Here is a 21,024-nt window from a genome sequence, read left to right on the forward strand (position 1 = left end):
AGCCAATCGGTCATCCTCTTGCTGAAGCTGCGGAACCATATCAACCAATGGGAACGCGGTATCCGACGAGGGCCCGGGCGGGCTGAAGTCGGCGACAGGGACCTGGCAGGAGTCTGCCCCCCGGAGCCGCAGGAAGCATGCGCGACGCGTGCCTGCTCCGCTATGGCTCGGGGTGGAGCGTCTGGCCGTGAGCGCCGCGCCTTCCATTCATCTCCCCGGCCCGGGTGGAGCTGGGGTGGTCCCCTTGGGACTGGTCCCCGCCCCGAGGGGAGGGGCGGGCAGCACCCTACAGCTGCGTAGACCTCGGAGATCCCACCGACCCCTTTGGCCCGACACATACCCCATTCAAACCCCTCCCTCCCCCCGCCCCGGGCCCATCTGGAGGCCCCAGTTTTCCAGTTTGTGCGATGAGAGAGGCTAGAGATGACCTCAGTAATCACTTTCTTTCTCTGGTTCGCGGCTCCACGGCACAGGGTGGGTCCGGAGTTCCTCCGGGTGGGGGGAGGCTCTCTGCGGAGAAGAGTTCTCCAGAGTGTTGACAGACAAGGGACCCCATCCAGATATTTGGGGCTCCACGGCAGGAGTACTCCCCGCCCAGCACAGTGCTGATGGGTGACCACGATCAAGAAGGCCCTCAGTTTCCCAATCTGTAAAACGGGGGGGAGGGGGCAAAGGGGAAGGGGGGGAAATTGGGACTGCCTACCTCCCAGGCAGTTCCCACGTGGGCCTTAGCCCCGGCCCTAAAGCGGTGGGGGTGGGGCTTCGCTCTGGACCTTTCCGCGACCCGTAGCTGCGTCTGCGCATTGGGGCCCAGGTGCCTAACCGTTTTCCATCCCCATGGAGCCCGATGGGACTTACGAACCTGGTTTTGTGGGAATCCGCTTCTGCCAGGAGTGGTGAGCTGAGGGGCTGGGGCTAGGGGCGAGGCGGGGACTAGGTCTGAGGTTCGGGGGAACCTCTCTATGTAGACGTGGTACAAACAGGCCGGGGCCTGGCATGACCTCCGACCTCTTACCCTCAGTAACAACATGCTCTACCCCAAGGAGGACAAGGAGAACCGCATTCTTCTCTACGCGGTGAGACCCCCGCCCACCGAGCGCCCACGCCTCCCCAGCTGGTCCACGTGATGCCGCCATCCCCTCCAGTCCCCCAGACCCACGTCCTGATCCTGAATCCTTCCTCTTCACCCCCCCCCCCCCCCCCCGCGCCGCCCCCCCCCCCCCCCCCCCAACTCAGGGCAGCCCCCTCCCCACCTACCGCCAGGCACCCAGGGCAGCCCCCCCTCCCCCTCCGCTGGGCACCCAGGGCAACCCACCCCCTTCCCCCGCAGTGTCGCAACTGTGACTACCAGCAGGAAGCTGACAACAGCTGCATCTATGTGAACAAGATCACCCACGAGGTGGAGTAAGTCCGAGGGTGGGGGCCTTGGGGAGGGGTCACTTCCGGCCCGGCCTCAGTTTCCCCCAGGACTCTCCTTTGTCCCTCCCCCACACAGCGAGCTGACCCAGATCATCGCGGACGTGTCGCAGGACCCGACCCTTCCCAGGACTGAGGACCATCCGTGCCAGAAGTGAGTGGGTAGTGCTGTAGCAGCCCCGCCGGGGGTAAGGGAAGGGGGCCTCTTAGCCCTCCCCCCACGCGCCTTGTCCTTCCGCAGGTGTGGCCACAAGGAGGCTGTGTTCTTCCAGTCCCACAGCGCCCGTGCCGAGGTAAGGGGGTGAGGGGGGACCCCTCCCCAGCCCTGGGGGGAGCGGCGGGTGGGGCTGGCGGAGGGGCCGTCCCTGACTGCCGGCCTTCCCGCCCCTCCCCCCAGGACGCCATGAGGCTCTACTACGTGTGCACCGCCCCCCACTGCGGCCACCGCTGGACAGAGTGACCCCGGCTGCTGCAGTTTCTTAATAAAGCTTTTTATTTTTGGCCTTCGGCCCCCCTCTTTGGGCGGGTGGGGGTTGCGCTCAGGGGTAGGGGCCGCCCAGGGCTGGGGGCCGGCCAGGGTGCAGGGCGCGGTGCTGCACGTAGTCCTCGGTGCGGGCACTGGTGTACCCGCAGTCCTCGCACACGTGCAGCTTCTCCCGCCGCTCGCGGTAGCCGTAGCGCGGGGGCTGCCCGTGGATCTTGCCCAGGTGGGACTCGAGGGAGCAGCGCTGGGTGAAGGCTTTGCCACAGGCCGGGCAGCGGAATGGCCGGATGCCTGGGGGTCCGGGGGAGCTGTTAAATGGGGTGTGGGCAGAGATGCCCCCTTCCTCCTCCCTGCTCACCGCCCCCCTCTCTGCCCCCTCACCTGTGTGCGTCCTCATGTGCCGTTTGAGGTCAAAAGCATCGTGAAAACCTTTGGTGCAGCAGCTGCAGACATGGCGTCGGGCAGGGTTGTGACATTTAAGGTGGCGGGTTAGCATGCGCTGAAGTGGGAAAACCTTGGGGCAGAGGGGACAGCTCAGCCCCCCAGGGCCCTGCCCTGCCGCAGCACCCTGCTCATCCTGGCAGAGAAGGCAGACCCTGCTCAGAGGGGCAGCTCCTCTTCCCCCTCCCAGGACACCCCCCCCCACACACACACACATATACAGATTGTGGGAGCTGCCCAGTGTGCTGGGGGCTCTCACCGGTGCTTGGGACTTCGTACTGTTGGGTGGCAGGCAGCATGGGGTACTTCCGGAGAGTTCTTTGCCTAGAGACCCCCCCTTGGTGCCTCCTTGATCAGCCAGCCCTTTGTCCAGGTTGCAGTCTGAAAGAGAACCTTGTCCCAAGCCCTGTCCTGCAGCCCAGGGAATGTGGAAGTGGCTGGATGTGCCCTGTACCCAAGACTTCTGACAATGGGAGAGGATCAGGGTGTTTACCAAACCACACTGCCCTTTAGGGTATCTCCTAGGCAGTGGATGGGGCACTGACTGGGCCTACAGCTGTGTCCTTGGGCAAATCACTTCACCTCTGCTCCAGTTTTCTTAACTGTCAAATGCAGGTCATAACAGTACCTACCTTCAGGGTGGTTGCAAGAATCAAATGTGCTGTTTATACTGCACTCACCACAGTGCCTGGCACATAGTAGGTGCTTTAAGAAATTGCTTGTTCCCCCCCCTTTGTGGGTGTGGAGGTCTCCACTGTAACTCAGCCCCTCTTCCGCATGTTGCTGGAGGTCACTTTCCTGGATTGAATCTACATTCTCCTTAGCACATCTGGCCCTAGATGGCCAGGAATCTGGCTCTGCCTGCAAGCCTGGGGGCGTCCAGGGCAGCTGTTACCTGGGACATAGGCGTCTCCCCGGTGCTGGTCAGTGATGTGACCCCAGTCTCGGGGCTGGGGCCGGCAGCTCCTCACCAGAAAGGATCGAGGCATGGCCTGTGAGAGGTGGGGAACACCAGGGAGCTGTTGTTGCCACTACCCAAGCTGGGAGACCTGGAGGCTGGTGGCTGTGTCCTCTCCTGTGACCCTGCTGCTCTGCCCACCTGCTCCTAGACCTCCTCATCCTCTCCATGCAAATCTGGGATGGGCCTCAGCCAACAGCCCTGGTTGGGCTCCAGTTACCTCAGACCCCTCCCTCCAAACACCAACAGCATGTTTGCTATTTCTCTGGGCAAACAAGTCTGATCTACAGTAGGAAGGATGTATGCTAGACCCTGGGGTGAAGAAAGCCAAGGTATTTCCCAGAGGCATCTGCAGGAAAGCCTTGACTATGTGGGGAGGGCAGACCCCATTAAAGGATCATACTGCCTGCTCCCTAAATGGACAATGGCTTGGGGTGGGGCGGGGGGGGGAGTTGGGGGGGGGTCTGTTTGCCAGTCAAATCAGCCCCCGAACAGTGTCCAACGCCCCCTGAGGAAGCTGTCTCTGGAGAGAGGTTATTCAAATCACTGCAGCTGTCTCCAAGTGGGGTGAAGGGGGGGTGCTCTGATTTTCTAGCCCCAGGTGGGGCTTGGGATCAAATTTTGGAGAAAACACATCTAGACTTCTAAAATCACTGGGTGTCACCTCAGTACAACAGAGACGTGTGTAAGGTTCCATCAGTCTCAGGAGTCACACCCACAGGGCAAGCACCTTTCTGAAAAACAATCTGCAAGGAAAAAAGAAAACTACACCCTTCAAGAGTTCTCTGGATGACCCAAAGGCCTTTTGGCTCAAGATCAGGTCACAGCTTGAGATGGAAGGGTCTACCAGAGGTTGTCCAGTCCAACCCCTTCATTCTACAGGTGGGGACACAGGCTCAGGGCAGTCTAACGACTTTCCCAGGGTCATAACAGCTATTAAGTGGCTGAGGAGGAATTGGAACCCGGATTTTCCTGCCCACATTACATGTGCTATCTCCTTAGCTATCCTGCCTCCGTCCTAATGGCTTTTTGGGGGGCGGGGGGGGGGAATATCAAATGTAGAAATTCATAGGACTAGAAAGCATTCACAGAAGGCCCAACAAGCCAACGTAGTAAAGAAGTGACTTGCTGAGGCCTCATTAATAGAAGTGTCTGAACAAGGCAGGAAAGGGCCAGGGCGCCTCCATTCCAGTGTGGCCACGCCTGGGATCCCCTGCCCAAGGCAGCGGAAGGTCTCTGAACCACCCCAAGAGAGGATGAAGTGAAGAGAGAACACTCAAGAGATAGCCAGGGCTGTGCTTGGCTCCCAGGGGCAGACCTGGGACCATTGAGCTGCCCCATGAGAGTGTGACCTCCCTGCCCCTGGAGGCATCTTCCAGAAAAGGCTGGCTGACCACATGGGCCCATCATACATAAGATTCATGGGGGCAGGAGATGGGAGTGGGAGGGAGAGGCTGGAATAACAGATCATCTCATCTCAAAGTCTGAAGTTCTGTGCAGTCACCAGATGAAGAGAAGGGTCTGGGGGAAAGGTCCCCCTGCCCAAAGGAGCTGCCTGGGGCTGGGGGTGGGGATGAGGCACCAGGAACCACTCACATCAAAGTTGTTTATTTTCCAAAAAATAGACATTTTCTTAAAAGCAGCAGAGATGGAAGAAGTTGTCATATCAGTACTGTGGCTCGACCCCCAGAAAGGCTAGTGCTCACAGAGGAGGCTCAAGCCCTGCTCCCCTGGCCTGCCCTTATCTCCCTGCCACCCGCCTTCCTTCGAACAGCTTGCACCAACAGCTCTGAGTAGCGTTCCAACAGGGCTCGGACCTCTGAGCTGGGCAAGGACCACAGCAGAGGGGATGGGAGGCCTGGGGCTGAGCTGGCCATGGGAGAAGGGGAAAGAGTCCAGGCTGAGGCTGGGGCCAGAACCACGCCCTGTGCTGGGGGAGGGGCTGGAGATGAGGGTGGGGAAGGGGGCTGGGCCACCTCCTCCCGCCCCTGCCAGGCCACAGCCTCCAGCTGGCCCCGTATCCACTGGAAGGTAGATGACAATTCTGCTTGGACTTGCTGTTGTTCCTTGATTACTTGGGGGCTGGAAACCACCTGGGAGGAGAGAAAGGAGGTGATATCATGCAGCCAGCCCTCTTCTGGCCCAGGGCCACAGCAGTCAAGCTTGCTTGGGATGGGGTGGGGGTGGGGTCCAACAGTTTTCATCAGGGAAGAAGATGGGGCAAGAGCCACAGAGGACACAGAGCAAGGAGAGGCGGACCACTTGCTGAGTAGCGGCCAGCCCTTTCCCTCAGCAGCTCCAGGCCTGACCCACAGCACTCCCAGCCCTTACCAGCTTGTAAAGGTCCAGAGCCTCCTGGAAGCTGTGCTGCAGCTTTTGGGTGATACATTCCACGTTGCTTGTGCTGAGCTGGGGGACTGAGAGAGGATAAGCCCCATCAGCAAAAGGAGTCTCCCCAAAGCCTGAGGGCCCAGGAGGTTGGGAGGCCAGGACAAAGAGGGGGTGATCTCTTGGGAGAGGAGCTGAGCTGGGTCCATGGCAAGTGGGAGCACAGTGGATTCTGAAGCTCTCCATCCTCAGGATGGGTTGGTGACAGAGAGAAGGTCATAGTGTAGTTTGGATACCAGCAGTGATAGGGAGGGGGCCACCAATGACACCATGTGGGGCTGAAGAGATAAAGATAATTAAGAGGTGACAGTGCCAGGGCCTACGGGGCAGTCCTATACAGGAATGCCTCTGCTCTGACAGAGAGTTCAGTCCTCTCTGCCTACCAGCTGGAAACCCTGGGCCTGGGCTGGGTGCTGAGGGCAGGGCCCCTCCTGAGTCCCTGAAGCAGTGACACTCACCAGGGAGAGGTTCCAAGAGGGAGACTTCAGAACTGATGCTCCGGGGCCCCAGAGATTCTCCAGTGGCTGGGCGTTCAGTGCAGGCCTGAGCTGGAGGCTCAGGCCCAGACAGCCTCTGGAGGAAGCTGGGCTCACAGAGGCCCATGGCCTTCATCCCAGGAGTGTCACTAGTCAGGAACGCTGCTGGGGCAGTTTCTGCAGTGGCCAGAGAGCTCTGGACCCAGTCTCTCCCTAGGCCTGTCTCAGGAGATACAGGGGCTGGCACAGGGGGCGGGGACTGAGGAGTCATCAGGAGCTGGTCACAGACATTGGGCAGGTCCAGCCTTAGGCTGGCTCGGGCTTCATGATTACCCCTGGGGTAGAGGGGCAGGCCCTGGCCCCCCTCCCTGCTGTTCAGCTCACTGATGCTGCTTGGCAAACCATCTTGCCCCACTGTTGAGAGCTCTCCCATTGAGACAGGCCTCTTCAAACCATACAGGGATCGGGGGGGCTCTGCCAGGGTAGGGGTGAGGTTTTCTCCAAGAGATACGCTTCGGGACATCTTTGCTTGGGAGCTCGTGGCGGCCTCCAGGTAGGAATGGGCTAGGAGTTCTCGGCTGCCCCGGGTCAGGGTGGAGGGCATCGGGGGAGACTGCTTCTGCTTTCTTTCCCTCTCTTTCTCCAGGGGGAGGCCCAGAAGAGCCTCAGGGGGTGGGCCTGGCACTATGCCAGTGATACCAGAGACTAGATGGAAAACAAATAGACATATCACTTCTTTAGCCTGACCCCAACAGCCTCTGGCTCAGTGGGGCTTAAAGTCTGGGTTCTACAGGGGAGACACTCAGCAGCTAAGTAGGGTCAGCACCCTTCTTGCCCTGGTTCAGAGGGTTCCCAGATGACCGATGCCCAGGAAGGGCCTTGTCTAGAAGGTACTAGGCTTTAGGGTGCTGGGAGGGTGGAGAGAAAGAGACAGGAAGGCTTTACCCAATGGGAACAGGGCCTTAGGACAGGGCAGGAAATAGGGCACAGTGGCCCAAAGGGCAGTCTTACCCATGGAGCACCTCGATGCAGGCAGTGGGGTCTCCGTGCTCTCTGCTGCCTTCTCACCAAGGAGTCCCTTCAAGCCCAAGCCGTCACACAGTTACCAAGAGGCAAGGAGCCACCCAGGCTGCTGCCCCTCCCTGTGCCAAGTTCCCGTCGGGCCAGTAAGGGAGCCACACTCACATCAGAAGCGTCTGCAGTGCCCTGGCTCCCGTCAGCTCCTTCCCAGTGAAGTGCCCTGGCTTCCAGCGGCTTCACTAACTGAAGGGGCAGTGTTGGTGGGAAGGTGTGTGCAAACCTGGAGGGGAAACAGGTGCATCAAGTGGGATGAGCCTGGCGGGACCAGGAACGAGAAGGAAGGGAGCTGCAGTCTAATGAAGAAGGTATGGGCCCCGCCCTGAGCCAGACTCACAGTGTGATGGAGAGACCAAAAACAGTGACATCAAGCCCAAACACAAGCAGGGCCTGCACAAGAAGCCAGCTGAGGCCCTGAGGGCAGGGCGCTCTCCAGAGAAACACAACTGGGCCTGGTTAAGGGCTCTGCACTCCTCCCCATCCAACCTGGCTATCTGCCCCACATCAGCCCACAAGCTCGGGGCACCAGAGAGGAAGGAGATGAGAGGAGGAAGCTAGTTCCCTTGAGGGGGGAGTGCTGAGGCCCCCAAGCCACAGACACAAAGAGGAGGAAAAATCAGGCTCTTCTCGCTTCTTGAGAGGGATGGGCTGACCTGAGAAGGTCCCAGAGGGGGGATGGAGTGGTGGAGCAGTGCCCATGTCCGTCCCAGGAGCCATGGCACACAGCACCACAGGCTGATGGGGGGGCTCATACATAGATGCAGATGGGACTTCCACAAAGTCATGAATCTATTAAAGGCTTCTAAGGGCAAACATCCCAGAGGATGGGGCCGGAGGGGATGCAGGAGGCTCTAAAGGAATGGAGTTCACAGGCTGAAGGCTGGGGAAGGGGTGGAAGAATCACCAAGGGGTTGGACAGGCCTCAGTCCTGAGCCAAAGAGCAATGCACTCCCAGAGGGGAAGGGACGGGAGCAATGGGGAGCTGGGCTCATGGGAGGCTCACTCCTCAGCCGTGGCTAAGTCCTCTCCCTCCCACTCTCTCCCCTACCTGGGATTTTTCTGGAATCGAGAAAGAAACTGGGCAGAAATGCTCAGGCGAGGGTTGAGGAAGAAGTGTTTCTCAGACTCTGCATCCATGTCCTTCAGGGAACCATTAAACAGTTCTGGATGGGCAAAAACAGCATGTCCAACTTGAGCATGCCCAGCTCTGCAGGAAGGGGGTGGGGGGTATTACCAGAGCGATCCCCAAGAAAGCAGCCCCACACAGCTGCACACCAACTTAGGAAAACCACAAATTCCCATTCTCTCTGTCTTATTTTGGCTTACTTTATTAAACTACATTGCTTGTAGTCCTGGGCTGGGCCATGGACCTTGCCAAGACTAAGCTGCTGTGCAGTTGCTGGTTTGGACTGGTGGAGGGAGTTTGCGTACCTGGGAGGTCCCTGTAGCAGGGCCACCTTCAGGGGGTGAGAGCCCATCCCCCTCAGAAACTGCGGAGGGCAGCATGGCATTTAGAAGCCTCTTTCTGTGCTTCAGTGTATGGGCAAATGCTCACTGGACTGGTGTGGGTTAAATTCAGAATAAAAAAGATATAGACTAGGTAGGAAATCAGCAGGTGAAATGGAAGGCAGAGAATAGTCAGCAAAGGTGATAGTGTGAGCCGAGACCCCACACAGGGAAGTCAGACTAGGGGAGACAGAGAGGACAGCAGCCCAGATGAACCAGAAGAGAGTGGGGACAGCAGCCCAGCTGAACCAGGAGACAGTGGGGACAGAAGCCCAGCTGAACCAGGAGACAGTGGGGACAGCAGCCCAGCTGAACCAGGAGACAGTGGGGACAGCAGCCCAGCTGAACCAGGAGACAGTGGGGACAGCAGCCACCCACAGAGAACAGCCGTCCCTGGTCCTCAGGCGTGAGGAGATCAGGACAGACACGCCTCGTGCAGCCCAGAAGCCTTACCTTCAGGATGGGCATCAGTGAGGGTTTCAAAATGGTGTCTAAGAAACTTCTCCTGCTCTGGTGTCTGTGGCAGGGAGCTGCTGGGGGGCATGGGTCCCTCGGGTCTGCTGAACTCCACCTCTGAAGCGCTCTCTGTGTCCGAGGTCAGCACAACAGGAAGCCCCAAAACAAGAAAGGAGAACCAGGCCTCGTAGAGTAAAAGAATACCTCCCACACTGTTCCCTGGCCAAAGAGGATGGGACTCACCTGGGACTAGCGGTATCAGCTCAAACGGGCTCTCCACCTTGGGCTGGGGGGGTAAGTGAATGGCTTTGAAGCCACCTTCCAAGTCAACAGTCTCAACTTCCGTTTCAGCCTCGAACTCAAGTGGCTCCCCACCTGCAGGGAATGGGCCCAGGGGCTGCTCTCACTGGGGATGCTCAGTCACCTTGAGGCCAGTACCACTAAGGCCTGAGTTGGGCCAGGTAGATGAGCTCTGGTAGCAGCCAGAGCAGTCCAGTCATAGAGGCAGGAAGGAAAGGGCAGAAAGCACTCACTCACAGGGGGCTAGGAAGGCCTCTGACCACTGCGGGGAGGCAAAGGAAGCTAATGCCAAGTTATAAGCAGAGGAACAGACCCGACTCCAGTCTTTAGCCAGCCGACTGAGGAAGGAGCAGCCCCAGAAAGATCAGGCTCAGCCCTAGGAGGCAGGGAGCCCACCCCAACTGGGCAGGGGCAGTCCTCTTCCACTCTACATCCCTGCACCTCCCTGGGGAAGGGTCACCAAGCCCAGCGAAGAGCCACAGGAGTCCCTTCCTCTCCAAAGAGGGCTCTGTCTGCCTCGTGCCTACCTTCAAGTTGGTGCTTCAGGGCACGGCTGTTCAGTTCCCCACTCAGAACTGAGTTGACTTGAAGATAACCATTGCCCCGCTGACAGGGGGAGACGTCTACTTCTTTCAGATGGTACTCACTTGAAAGCAGGGATAAAACCCAAGAGAGAGGCTATCACTGAGGGCTCCCCAACTGCCCTTTCTTGCTCCTTGGGACATTCCGAGGTGCCCCAGATAGATGGCTACCTCAGACTAGAGGCCCTCCCCTGACATGAGCATAAAGCTCCAAGAACAGAGATTGTTTATCTGGGTCTCTGCCTCCACTGCAAGCACAGCGTCCAGGATGCAGTAGGCACTTTAAAGCCCACTGGGTGATCTCCAAAGGGCTTGCCTTCCTCCTGGCTCCTGGGGACACTTTCTTGGACTGGCCACAAGGAGCTAGGAAAGGATGCTGGACAAAGGGACGGAAACGCTGGGACTTCATTCCTGTATCTGCCATTTACACTGGCTGACTGTGGGACCACCAAAGAATCACTGCACTTCTCAGATGCTTCTTTTGAAATGGGGATAATCTCTGCATTACCTAACTCCCAGGGTTGTTCGAGAAGAGTGCTTTGTAAACCCTGTGAACGGTGCAGGGGCGGGGGTATGTGGGTTAAACTGGGAGAAGTCAATGTTCTCCCTAACCCTTAGAGAAGGAAACAGGCCCAGAGAGAGATTCACACACAGCAGGTACTCACCCTCCACTTTGAGGCTCAGGCCACATCCCCCCCCCCACCCCCCAGCCATCCTCCTGCCCAGAAGCTCATGGGTCAGGCTGACAAAGACCTAGCCCACCCCCTCCATCCCCAGAGGATCCCCCCAGCAGAAATAGTAGTTACTTCCAGAAGAAAAGGCACACCTGCTGTCTGGGATGGCCTTTGGCTCCAAGGTGTAAAAGATGATATCACTCGCCTTAGGGGACTCCAGATCCAATCGGAGGAAGTCAGGACACTGGAAACCACCCTCCATCTGGCTTCGGCCCTCTTGGCCCTCTTGGCCCTCTGTCTGAAGGGCAGAAGCTCATAGTCTGAGAGCAGGACCAGCCAGACCTGACCTCCATGTGGGCCAGCTGGTGAGAAGAGGGCAGGCTAACCTAGTGCTATCCACACTAGCCCTCGGTCACCAAAGCCTGTGTCTGAGCCTGCCTAGGAAACCCAGAGTGGGGCACTGACCTCAGTGAGCAGCTGGGCCAGACTGCACGGCTCCACCTTCTCCAGGCCAGACTCATCCAGCACATCAGGGTTCACAGGGCTGAAATAGTAATTCAGGTCCCGGGCATCCAGAATGGTCTTGATGGGCTCTCTGTCAGCCCGCTCAGCCCAGCGGCCATGAGGCTGGTAGCTCCGCTTGGCATGGAACGTGGCCCCATCCACATCATCATCCCCCAGCTACAGAGACAAAGTTAACAGCCAGCTGTGCCCCTGCCCACCAACTGGTCAGCCACCCATCTCCCAGCAGAATGCTGAAAGGGCCTCTGCGTAGGAGAAGGACAAGAGCCAGGGTTGGGGAACCTGCAGCCTCGAGATCACATGTGGCCTTCTAGTTCCTCAGTTATGGCCTTCTGACTGAGTCCAAGTTTACAGAATGAATCCTTCTACTAAGGGGATTTGGTCTGTGAAGTTTGGATTCCGTCAAGGGGCTTGAGGACCTAGAGGGCTACATGTGGCCTTGAGGCTACAGGCTCCCCATCCCTGACACAGTTCTGTTTAAGGCCTTGTGTTGGGTTCTGGCACCGATACCTACCCACGAAGATAACACCATTACCCTTTAAGGAGACTTAGCTCCCTCTGGACCAACTACCTGGCCCATGGGCCTAAGAGAGGGCACAGGAAGCAGCTCCAAGTGACCTGAGACCCCGGCACTCCTGACTTGCAGGAGCAGCACAAAGGGTTCCCTGGGTGATTGACAAGAGCCAGATGTCTCCTAAAAGCTCCTGGGGACTCTGGAAGGACAACTAGCCCCAAACCAGGAAATAGCCATCAAAGAAGGGAGGGCCTCAGCAGCAAGGCAAAGCCCTCACTTGGTAACATTGTCCCTAGTGTCTAGAGCTGTCCCTCCCAAGCCAAACACCTACTCACCAACCGCTTCGCCCAGAGAGGAAGCTTGCCATTGGTCAGCAGGCATCGGGGATCTAGAAAGTCAAAGGGAATCAAGGTCAGGAGGAATATGCTAAACCCATGTCTCTATCCCTGAGGCCTGGGGAAAGGCAATAGAAGGGACTCACTGTCCTCATTAGCTACCCAGGCCTGACCCCAACTACCTAAGGAGCAAAAGGGAACCCCCCCCCCCAAGTGCAAAAAAGCTTGGGGTCTCCTACCCCCAGGGGACAAAAGACAGAACTCCCTCAAAATGAGTGGCTACCCAGAAATGGATGGAGCTACCTTGGGCAGAGGTGGGGCAGAGTCTGGGGATATTATAGACCAGATGCCCACCAAATGTCCTTCCAATTCAGACCTTTCCAGTGCAGGGGGTGGGCCATTATTGGCAGCTTCTGGCTAAGGTGCTTGGTAAAACCTCCAAGCACTAAGGCTAGGGGGGCCAGGCTAGAGTGCCTGAGCCGTGACCTTGTCATTTCATGGCGGTGGGAAGTAGGTCACAGGATCCTAAGCCTTGACCTACAGGGCCTCAGGGGCCAGCTAGGCTAACATCCCCCCCTTTTCACAGATGAGAAGCCCAAGGCACAGAGAGGGGAAGCCCAAGGGAGTGAGTGCCAGAGCCAAGTGTGCTGCCCTTGTCCTCCCTGAGCAAGCAGGGACCTGCCTGTCTCAAAGCTGTCTTTGGTGGGGGTCTTCAGCAGCTCCTCTTGTTCACACTCCTCTTCCAATTCATCCTCCGTCTGCTCTCCAGGGCTCAGGGAGCAAGTCCCAGTGGGCACAGACACGTAAGTCTCCTGCCTGAATTCAAACGGCAGAGGATGGGACAGCTCTAGACCTTCCCTGAGGCTGCCCCATTATGGCCAGGCAAGACCAGAAACCTGGCTGCCCCTGACCTTAAGCAGGACACAACTGACTCTATGCATTTCAGCCCTGGCCCAGAAAACCGTCTGAGCTCCCTTTCCCCTGCCATGGCCTCTGGCTGAAAGGCAGAAAGGACACGGAGAAAGGGAAAGGCTAGGTCTGTCCAAGGTACTGCTTGTTTCACAGCTACTGTCTCACAAGCAGCCATGTCCCGCCCTGCTTCCCAATGGAGCAACAAGCGCCTTTCCAGCCCTCAGACCATGGACCGCTGCTTTCCAGGTCACTAGGAGCCTCTTGGGAAGGACCCGAAGTGGTCCTCACTCCTCTCAAGACAGAGGCAGCCAGAGCAAGAGCCACCTACCTCGGCTGGCTGGTCCACTCTGTCTCTCTCATTTTCTTCTGCTGCTCAATGTGATCAATTTCCACCAAGTGCTGTTTCATGCAGTTGGTGATCTCTGGGCCCAGATGCCAGATAAAGACACAACTGGAGAAGAGGGAAAGACCAGACAAGAAGTGAGCCGATTGGTAAGGAGGGAGACAAAAGGAAGATGAGAAGGAAGAAAAGGACCGAATCAGACTGAATGGACTCAGTGCTCACACAAAGCTGGGAAGAGTCCTTGCTCCCCAAGAGCACATTTTAAGGGGGGAGGATAACAACATCTAAGAAGATTCAGCTTCGAGTCAGATCAGAGCATCTCGTGGTCCTCAGACAAAGTAGGGAAAAAGGGGTGGGGAAGGGAGGGTGACAGCTCAGGATGTTTAAAGACCAAGAAGCAGTATAAAACTGTAGCAATAAGAGAAGAAAAAGAAATTGAAGAAATTAGATTAGGCAAAGAAGAGATTAAGCTATCACTCTTTGCAGATGATATGATGATATAACTTAAGAGAATCCTGGAGAATCAAGTACAAAAACTACTTGAGATAATAAATAAATCCACATAAATCCTCAGCATTCCTATATATTTCTAATTAAGCCCAACAGCAAGAAATAGAAAGAGAAATTCCATTTAAAGTTACTGTAGACATTATAAAATATTTGGGAATCTACCTGCCAAAACAAACCCAGGAACTATATGAACACAGTTACAAAACACTTTTCAGACAAATCAAGTCAGATCTAAATAACTGGAAAAACAACAGTTTGCTCGTGGCTGGCTAGGTTGCACTAATATAATAAAAATGACAATTTATTTTATTTATTTTCTTAAGCAATTGTGATTAAGTAACTTGCTCAAGGTTACATGGCCAGTTATTTCTGAAATAACTGGCCAAGTGTCTGAGCCCAGACTTGATCCCCAGGTCATCCCAACACTGGGGCCGGTGCTCTTACTTGTTGGGCTACCTGGCCGCCCCCGAAAAATGACAATTTTACCTAAACTAATTTACCTATTTAGTGCCATACCAATCAATATACCAGAAAAATATTTTACACAGCTGGAAAAAATAGTAACAAAATTCATCTGGAAGAACAAAAGGTCCCGAATATCAAGGGAATTAATGCTAGGGAAGGTGGCCTAGCCATACCAGATTTTTTTTTTTGGAGGGGAAAAGGCAGAGCAATTGGGGTTAAGTGACTTGCTCAAGGTCACATGGCTAGTAGTGGTCAAAGGATATGAATAGGCAGTTTTCAGACAAAGAAGTTAAAAGCATCTATAGTTACATGAAAAAATACTCTAGTTTCCACCTCCCCCAATTCATGTAAAAGGGGACTCTGAACAAACTTTGCAGCTATAGAACCCACAAAATGACACAGAGAAGCTAACCTCCTGCTGAGGACAGCCCGGCAGGAATTGGCCAGCCTGAATTGGCCAGCACAGTGCTCTGGGAGCCAACCCTGCCCCATGTGAGCAGAGCTTTTAGCCTCAGGGCGGGCCTGACCAACCACCAGCTGGAGGGACTCCAGATCACCAGCACCTGTGGCAGTTTCCATAATTATCAACACACAGATGCGAAAGACAAAGTGAGAGGTCAGTGCAGTGCAGCCTTTGGGATCCAGTAGTTGGGAGTGCGTCAGACTCTTCCCCTGGGTGAGAAGCTGCTGAGGGCTGCAGCGCAGTTGCTTCCACGTGGCAGCTTCAACTCCTGGCCTGCAGTGTAAGGGGACCAAGTGACCAGTCTGAGGGGTAATCGCTCTTGCTTTAACCTGCTTGGATCTGGATTGTGGTCTAGGGGTGGAGGTCCTGTGCGACCAGCTTGCCAGAGCGTGTGAAAGCTTCAGAGAGGGCACTCAACTAATACCTTTGGCAGCTGAGAAAACCCCAGTGTTTGGGATGAAGCTCCCCTGTGTGGTGGCAGAGTCTTACTGTGGCAAAAAGCCCAGGGGCCAAGTGACTGAGTGGCGACCTGAGCAGGCAAAAGAAACAAAATAAACAGAGTACCCCAACTTTATACTCCTATTTTGGCGACAAAAAGGATCAAAGCATGGAATAGGAGGAAGACAATGAAGTCAGAACTCCTGCACCAAAAGCTTCAAAGAAAAATACGAGCTGGTTACAGGTCATAGAGGACCTTAAGAAGCAAATAAGAGAAATGGAAGAAAAATTGGCAAGAGAAATGAGAATGATGCAAGAAAATTATGAAATGAGAGTCAACAGCCTGACTGAGAAAAATAACACCTTTAAAAATAGACTAACTCAAATGGCAAAAGAGGCTCAAAAAGGCAATGAGGAGAAGAATGCCTTAAAAAGCCGAATTTGCCACATGGAAAAAGAATCTCAAAAGCTCACTGAGGAAAATCATTCCTTCAGAATTAGATTGGAGCAAATGGAAGCTAGTGACTTTATGAGAAATCGAGATACTCTTAAACAGATCTAAACAAATGAAAAAATAAAAGGCAATGTGAAATATCTCATGGGGAAAACCACTGACTTGGAAAATAGATCCAGGAGAGAGAATTTAAAAATTATTGGACTACCTGAAAGCCATGATCAAATAAAGAACCCAGAAATCATCCTCTAAGAAATTCTAAAGGAAAACTGCCCTCATGTTTTAGAACCAGAAGGCAAAAGACAGGTTGAAAGAATCCACCAATCACCTCCTGAAAAAGATCTCAAAAAGAAAACTCCTAGGAATATTATAGCCAGGTTCCGAAATTCCCAGATCAAGGAGAGAATATTACAAGCAGCCAGGAAGAAACAATTTGAATATTGTGGAAACACAATAAGGATAACCCAGGATCTGGCAGCTTCTACACTGAGGGATCAAAGGGCCTGGAATATGATATTCTGGAGGGCAAAGGAGCTGGGATTAAAACCAAGAATCACCTACCCAGCAAATCTGAGTATCATGTTTCAGGGGAAAATATGGTCATTCGGTGGAATAGAGGACTTTCAAGTATTCTTGGTGAAAAAACGAGAGTTGAATAGAAAATCTGACATTCAGATATAAGAAGCAAGAGAAGCTTGAGAAGGTAAACAGGGAAAAGAAATCATAAGGTACTTATCAAAGTTGAACTATTAACACTCCTACAGGGAAAAATGATAATTGTAACTGATGAAACTTTTCTCAGTATGAAAATAGTTGAAGGAGGGTATATGGGCATATGAATACATATGTGAATGTGTGTATATATGTTTACAGGTATACATAGAAGGCACAGGACCAATTTAATAGGAAGGGATGATACTTAAAAGGTGAAATTAAGAGGTGAGAGAGGAATATAACGAGAGGAGATGGGGAGAGACGGAATGGGGTAAACTATCTCATATAGAAGAGGCAAGAGAAAATGGTTACAATGGAGGGAAAGAACAGGAAGGCAAAAAGGCAAAACCTTATTCTCATTGAATTTGGCTCAGGGAGGGAATGACATACACGCTAAATAGGGTATCTCACCCTACAGGAGAGTAGGGGGGAAGGGGATGAAAGGGAGGATGATGGAAGGGAGGACAGGCTGGGGGGAGAGGGAAGTTGGAGGCACCCACTTTTGAAAAGGGACAGGATCAAAGTATAGGATAGAACAAGTGGGAGGTGGGATAGGGGTGAGGGAAATATAGTCACTCTTTTACAATATATCTACTATGGTAATGTTTTGCATAGCTACACATGTATAACCTATAGTGAATTGTTTATCTTCCCAGTAAGGGTGGGTGACAAGGGAGGAAGGGAATGAATCTGGAATTCAAAGTTTTAAAATCAAATGTTTAAAAATATATAAATACTATTATTAATACTATTTTACATGTAATTGGGAAATTTATATATATGTATACAGGCATTGGGGCATAGAGATCCACCATGCCCTACTGGAAAAGTCGACGGGGGTATGGGAGAAGATATGGGAGAGAGCAGATTGGAGGAGGAGATATCCTGTGGGACTGCTATTTTGGGGTGGTGGGTAGGAGAAAAACAGGGATAAAAATTGTAACTCAAAATCTGGCAGAAATGAATGATGTAAATCAGAAGTTAAAGCATTTGAAGAAAAAAAAGACAAAATATTCTAAGTCACTACTGATTAGAAAAATACAAATCAAAACAACTCTGAGGTAGCACATCTCACAGGCAAGACTGGCTAAGATGACTAAACAGGCAAATGATAAATGCTGGAGAGGATGTGGAAAAACTGGAACACTAATACATTGTTGGTGGAGTTGTGAACTGATCCAAACATTCTGGAGAGCAACCTGGAACTATGCCCAAGGGTTATAAAAAAAGTACATATCCTTTGACCCAGCAATACCACTTCTAGGGCTGTTTCCCAAAGAGGCCACAGAAGTGGGAAAAGGTCCCATGTGTACAAAAATATTTATAGCAGCTCTTTTTGTAGTGGCAAAGAACTGGAAATCAAGGAGATGCCCTTCAACTGGGGAATGGCTAAAAAAGTCGTGGTTATATCAATGTAATGGAATACTATTGTGCTTTAAGAGACGAGGAGCAGACGGACTTTATGGTAACCTGGAGAAATTTATATAAACTGATGCTGAGTGAGGAGAGCAGAGGCAGGAGAACATTGTACACAGCTGCAGCGTGACGACTAACTTTGATAGATTGGGCTCCTCTCTGCAATGCAAGGTTGGAAGACAAGTCCAAAAGCGTCATGATGGAAAGGCTCTCCACACCCGGAGAGAGAACTGTGGAGTCTGAAGGCAGTGAAGCAGACCACGTGCTCCCTCCCTTTTGTGTTGTGTTTTGTTTTGTTTCTTCTTTCTTGTTGTTCACTCCATTGGCTATAATTCTTCTTTACAACTTGACTAGTGTTTAATGTGAAGGTGTACATAGAACCTATATCGGATTGCATGCTGCCATGGGGGGAGAGGGAGGGGGAGAAAATTTGGAACTCAAGGGATTGTGGAACAGAATGTTGTAAACTAAAAGTAAATAAATAAATTTTTTTAAAAAGTGCAGAGATCCAAAACAAAAAAAAATTAAAAAGCAGTATAGCCCAGTGGAAAGAGCTCTGGACAAGAGGGACCCAGGTTCAAATCCCACTTCTGACACTCTATGACCATCTAAACTCTCTCACACCTTAGTTGCCCCATCTGAAGGAGAGAGGTCCCCTTGAGATCCTATATATAAAAGCCTCTGTGAACCCTGACCAGGGTACTCAGTGCCTGAGTACCAGCCATGTGTCCCCCCTACTTGGCCTTTCAGGCTCTACAGTAGTGGCCCTTTTGCTAAGTATGCCCCCAGCACCATCCTCTAAGGCACTGACAAAAATTCTGAAGGAGACAGGAGGGCCATCTCTGGGACACACCACTCGAGGCCTCCTCTCTCCAGGCTGACAGCAGCCATTCAGGACTACTCTTTGGGTTCAGTCATTCAGCCAGGGCAGATCCAGCTAACTGCCCTGTTCCCTAACCCTGATCTGGGACTTCATGCCTTGAGAGAGCACAAGAGACTGTCCCAAGATCCAGGCATGTGAGGTCAATAGTGTGCCCTTCATCTAAACTAACGACCTGCCAAAAGAGGACATGATATCAGACTGGCCTAAGCTGTTGGCTCTTGGGGATCACCATTTTCCTTTCTAAATGCTTACAAATCATCCCTTTACTAATATATTCTAGAATGTGGCCAGAAATCAAAGTCAAATTCTATCTCATTCTCTCTCCCACACTTTGAATTTTTAGTTTTCAGTATTTTTACACTTGAGGAATCTAAACTTTAATTCCCTGAAAATATTCTAAGGAATTTCAGCAACTTTACCTCAGTCAGAGGGCAGCTCCATCATGAGACCATGACACTGAAAAATTTGACAAACAAAACCTCATTTTGTTCCTTCCATCAGCACCCTTAGGGCAGCTAGGTGGTGCTGTGCTGCATAAAGCATTGGACCTGGAGTCATGAAGACTCATCTTCCAGAATTCAAATCCAGTCTCAGACTAGCTGTGTGGGCCTGGACAAGTCACTTCACCCTGTTTGCTTCAGTTTCCTCATCTGTAAAATGAGCTGGAGAAGGAAATAGCAAACCATTCCAGTATCTCTGTCAGGAAAATCCCAGAAGAGTCAGACACGACTGAAAAATGACTGAACAACAACAGTAACAAAAGATGCAGATCCCTGAGAATGAGCGGAGCTGAGGCATATCCATACTGTGCAGAATAAAAGTAAACACCCCTGCAACAGCCGCTAGCCAAAGTACCTGAGCTGTAGAACACAGAAGGGCCACTCCATTAATCTGCACAGGCCCAAGTACTCTCCACACTCTCCTCGTAGAACAGACGACCCACCCTGGACACACCCACCAGGCGCAGAGTGCTCTGTCCACACGGCTACTATGGGAGAACATCCCCCCTGGTCACAGAAGCCTTGGCTACCCCACACATAGATGTCCTGGCTCCGGGTCCGCTGTCCATGGTACCCACACGGGCACCACAGTATCTGAGAGTTTTCACAGCTATATCCACACTAGGCAAGCCATCAGACAGCAGTCATGAGGTTCAAATGAAACTGAGGACACTGAAATTGTTTTAAGCAAACTGTAAAATCATAAAATATTATTTTCATTTGTCTATTGCCTCTTTATCTTGCAATCCCCCTCTGCATAACCCCAATGGCTCAGAATGTCCTATTTACTTCCTTACCTGTCTCCAGATACAGTAATTAGGTGGCGACAGTCATAAGTAAACTTCATGCCTGTGACAATTTCTGCAACCAAATCAGAGAAGAGTCTCACCACCTCTGTGGGAGCAGCCAAAGAGGAAGGGGTCCTGAGGAGAGGCCCTACCTGGGACCTGGGCCCAGACAAGAAGTGGGCAGACCCACCTGAATGTCCAAACATCTTGGCAATGCACTCTCCAGAATAGAAGTCAATCACCGAGATGCTCTTATCAGAACAGCTGGTGGCCAGGAAGGTACCTGAAGGGTCTATGTGCACCTGCCCAAGAGGAAAGGGGGAAACACCATCATCCACCTGGCTCCAAATTCTGTTCCTGGGCCTGAGAAGCACCTCCCCTTGGGCCTTCAAGCCCTCCACCTGGAGGCCAACCTGCCTATCTAGTCCTGTACTCCCTAGCCACCTGTGGTCCTTCTGCAGTTCCCGGAGGCAGCTGCTGCGAGCCTTTCTGCCCCAGTGGGAGGGGAGAGTGGCCCTCCAACCCCCAGACCCCTTCTAAAGTCACCTGGCCCATGACAAGGCCTCAGAGCAGATCCCCAAAGGGCTAGCACATGACTCTGGGGAAGGCCACTTCTTAAAAATGCAAACATTCTTTTAAATTAGGAATATTTCAGTATACAAAGAATAGAGAAAGAAAATTTTATCTGAAACCATCAGCTTTGGTTCCATGCAGTTTGGGTTTTGAAAGTATCTCTAATTTGAGAGGTATACATCATCGTGGATAGAAAGCTGGCCTGGGAGCCAAGAAACCCTGGGTTCAAGACCAGCTTCTGCCCAATACAGGCTCAAGCCCCTGCACGGATCATATCCCCTCCCAATGCCCTAGACAGCTCTGCAAGACTGCACAGTAATGCTGGCTGGCTCTCTCTGGATTAAAGTGAATTTGGTGTTCACAAAACTGCCCAATCTCTGGCCCCTGCTGAACCTTTTGTTTTTTTTCAGAGTATTCTTCATGCTGTTTTCTGGTGT

General features: G+C 52.9%; 3 protein-coding genes across 3 annotated transcripts in view; 1 reads left to right on the plus strand and 2 right to left on the minus strand.

Moving 5' to 3' along the window:
• Positions 1–794: 794 nt before the first annotated feature.
• On the plus strand, positions 795–1,920 carry POLR2I (RNA polymerase II subunit I). Its single transcript, XM_069078975.1, has 6 exons — positions 795–896; positions 1,022–1,076; positions 1,331–1,404; positions 1,496–1,570; positions 1,658–1,709; positions 1,814–1,920. Exons 1-6 carry the CDS (start codon positions 838–840, stop codon positions 1,874–1,876), a joined length of 378 nt encoding a protein of 125 aa, XP_068935076.1. The 5' UTR covers positions 795–837; the 3' UTR covers positions 1,877–1,920.
• Positions 1,921–1,955: 35 nt separating this feature from the next.
• Positions 1,956–3,712, minus strand: OVOL3 (ovo like zinc finger 3). The gene is made up of 3 exons (XM_069078468.1): positions 3,169–3,712; positions 2,282–2,471; positions 1,956–2,191 (listed from the first exon to the last, which is right to left on the minus strand). The coding sequence occupies exons 1-3, from the start codon at positions 3,328–3,330 to the stop codon at positions 1,956–1,958; spliced, it is 588 nt and encodes a 195-aa protein (XP_068934569.1). The 5' UTR covers positions 3,331–3,712.
• A 1,179-nt stretch (positions 3,713–4,891) lies between these two features.
• The window catches only part of WDR62 (WD repeat domain 62), a 41,108-nt gene continuing 24,975 nt past the window's right edge, over positions 4,892–21,024 (minus strand). The window contains exons 17-32 of the mRNA XM_069078522.1: positions 20,205–20,316; positions 20,024–20,087; positions 13,369–13,491; positions 12,811–12,944; positions 12,129–12,181; positions 11,223–11,438; positions 10,910–11,055; positions 10,030–10,148; positions 9,446–9,577; positions 9,200–9,331; positions 8,289–8,403; positions 7,349–7,463; positions 7,175–7,241; positions 6,146–6,868; positions 5,631–5,716; positions 4,892–5,392 (exon numbers count right to left, since the gene is read on the minus strand). Coding sequence (XP_068934623.1) covers positions 5,015–5,392; positions 5,631–5,716; positions 6,146–6,868; positions 7,175–7,241; positions 7,349–7,463; positions 8,289–8,403; positions 9,200–9,331; positions 9,446–9,577; positions 10,030–10,148; positions 10,910–11,055; positions 11,223–11,438; positions 12,129–12,181; positions 12,811–12,944; positions 13,369–13,491; positions 20,024–20,087; positions 20,205–20,316 — 2,715 coding nt within the window. The 3' untranslated portion in view covers positions 4,892–5,014. The remainder of the gene's footprint in view (positions 5,393–5,630; positions 5,717–6,145; positions 6,869–7,174; positions 7,242–7,348; positions 7,464–8,288; positions 8,404–9,199; positions 9,332–9,445; positions 9,578–10,029; positions 10,149–10,909; positions 11,056–11,222; positions 11,439–12,128; positions 12,182–12,810; positions 12,945–13,368; positions 13,492–20,023; positions 20,088–20,204; positions 20,317–21,024) is intronic.

This window comes from Petaurus breviceps, unplaced genomic scaffold (assembly GCF_028583685.1).
Source record: "Petaurus breviceps papuanus isolate PSGF00001 unplaced genomic scaffold, PetGlider_PUasm1.0 91041, whole genome shotgun sequence".
Taxonomy (NCBI): Eukaryota; Metazoa; Chordata; class Mammalia; order Diprotodontia; family Petauridae; genus Petaurus; species Petaurus breviceps.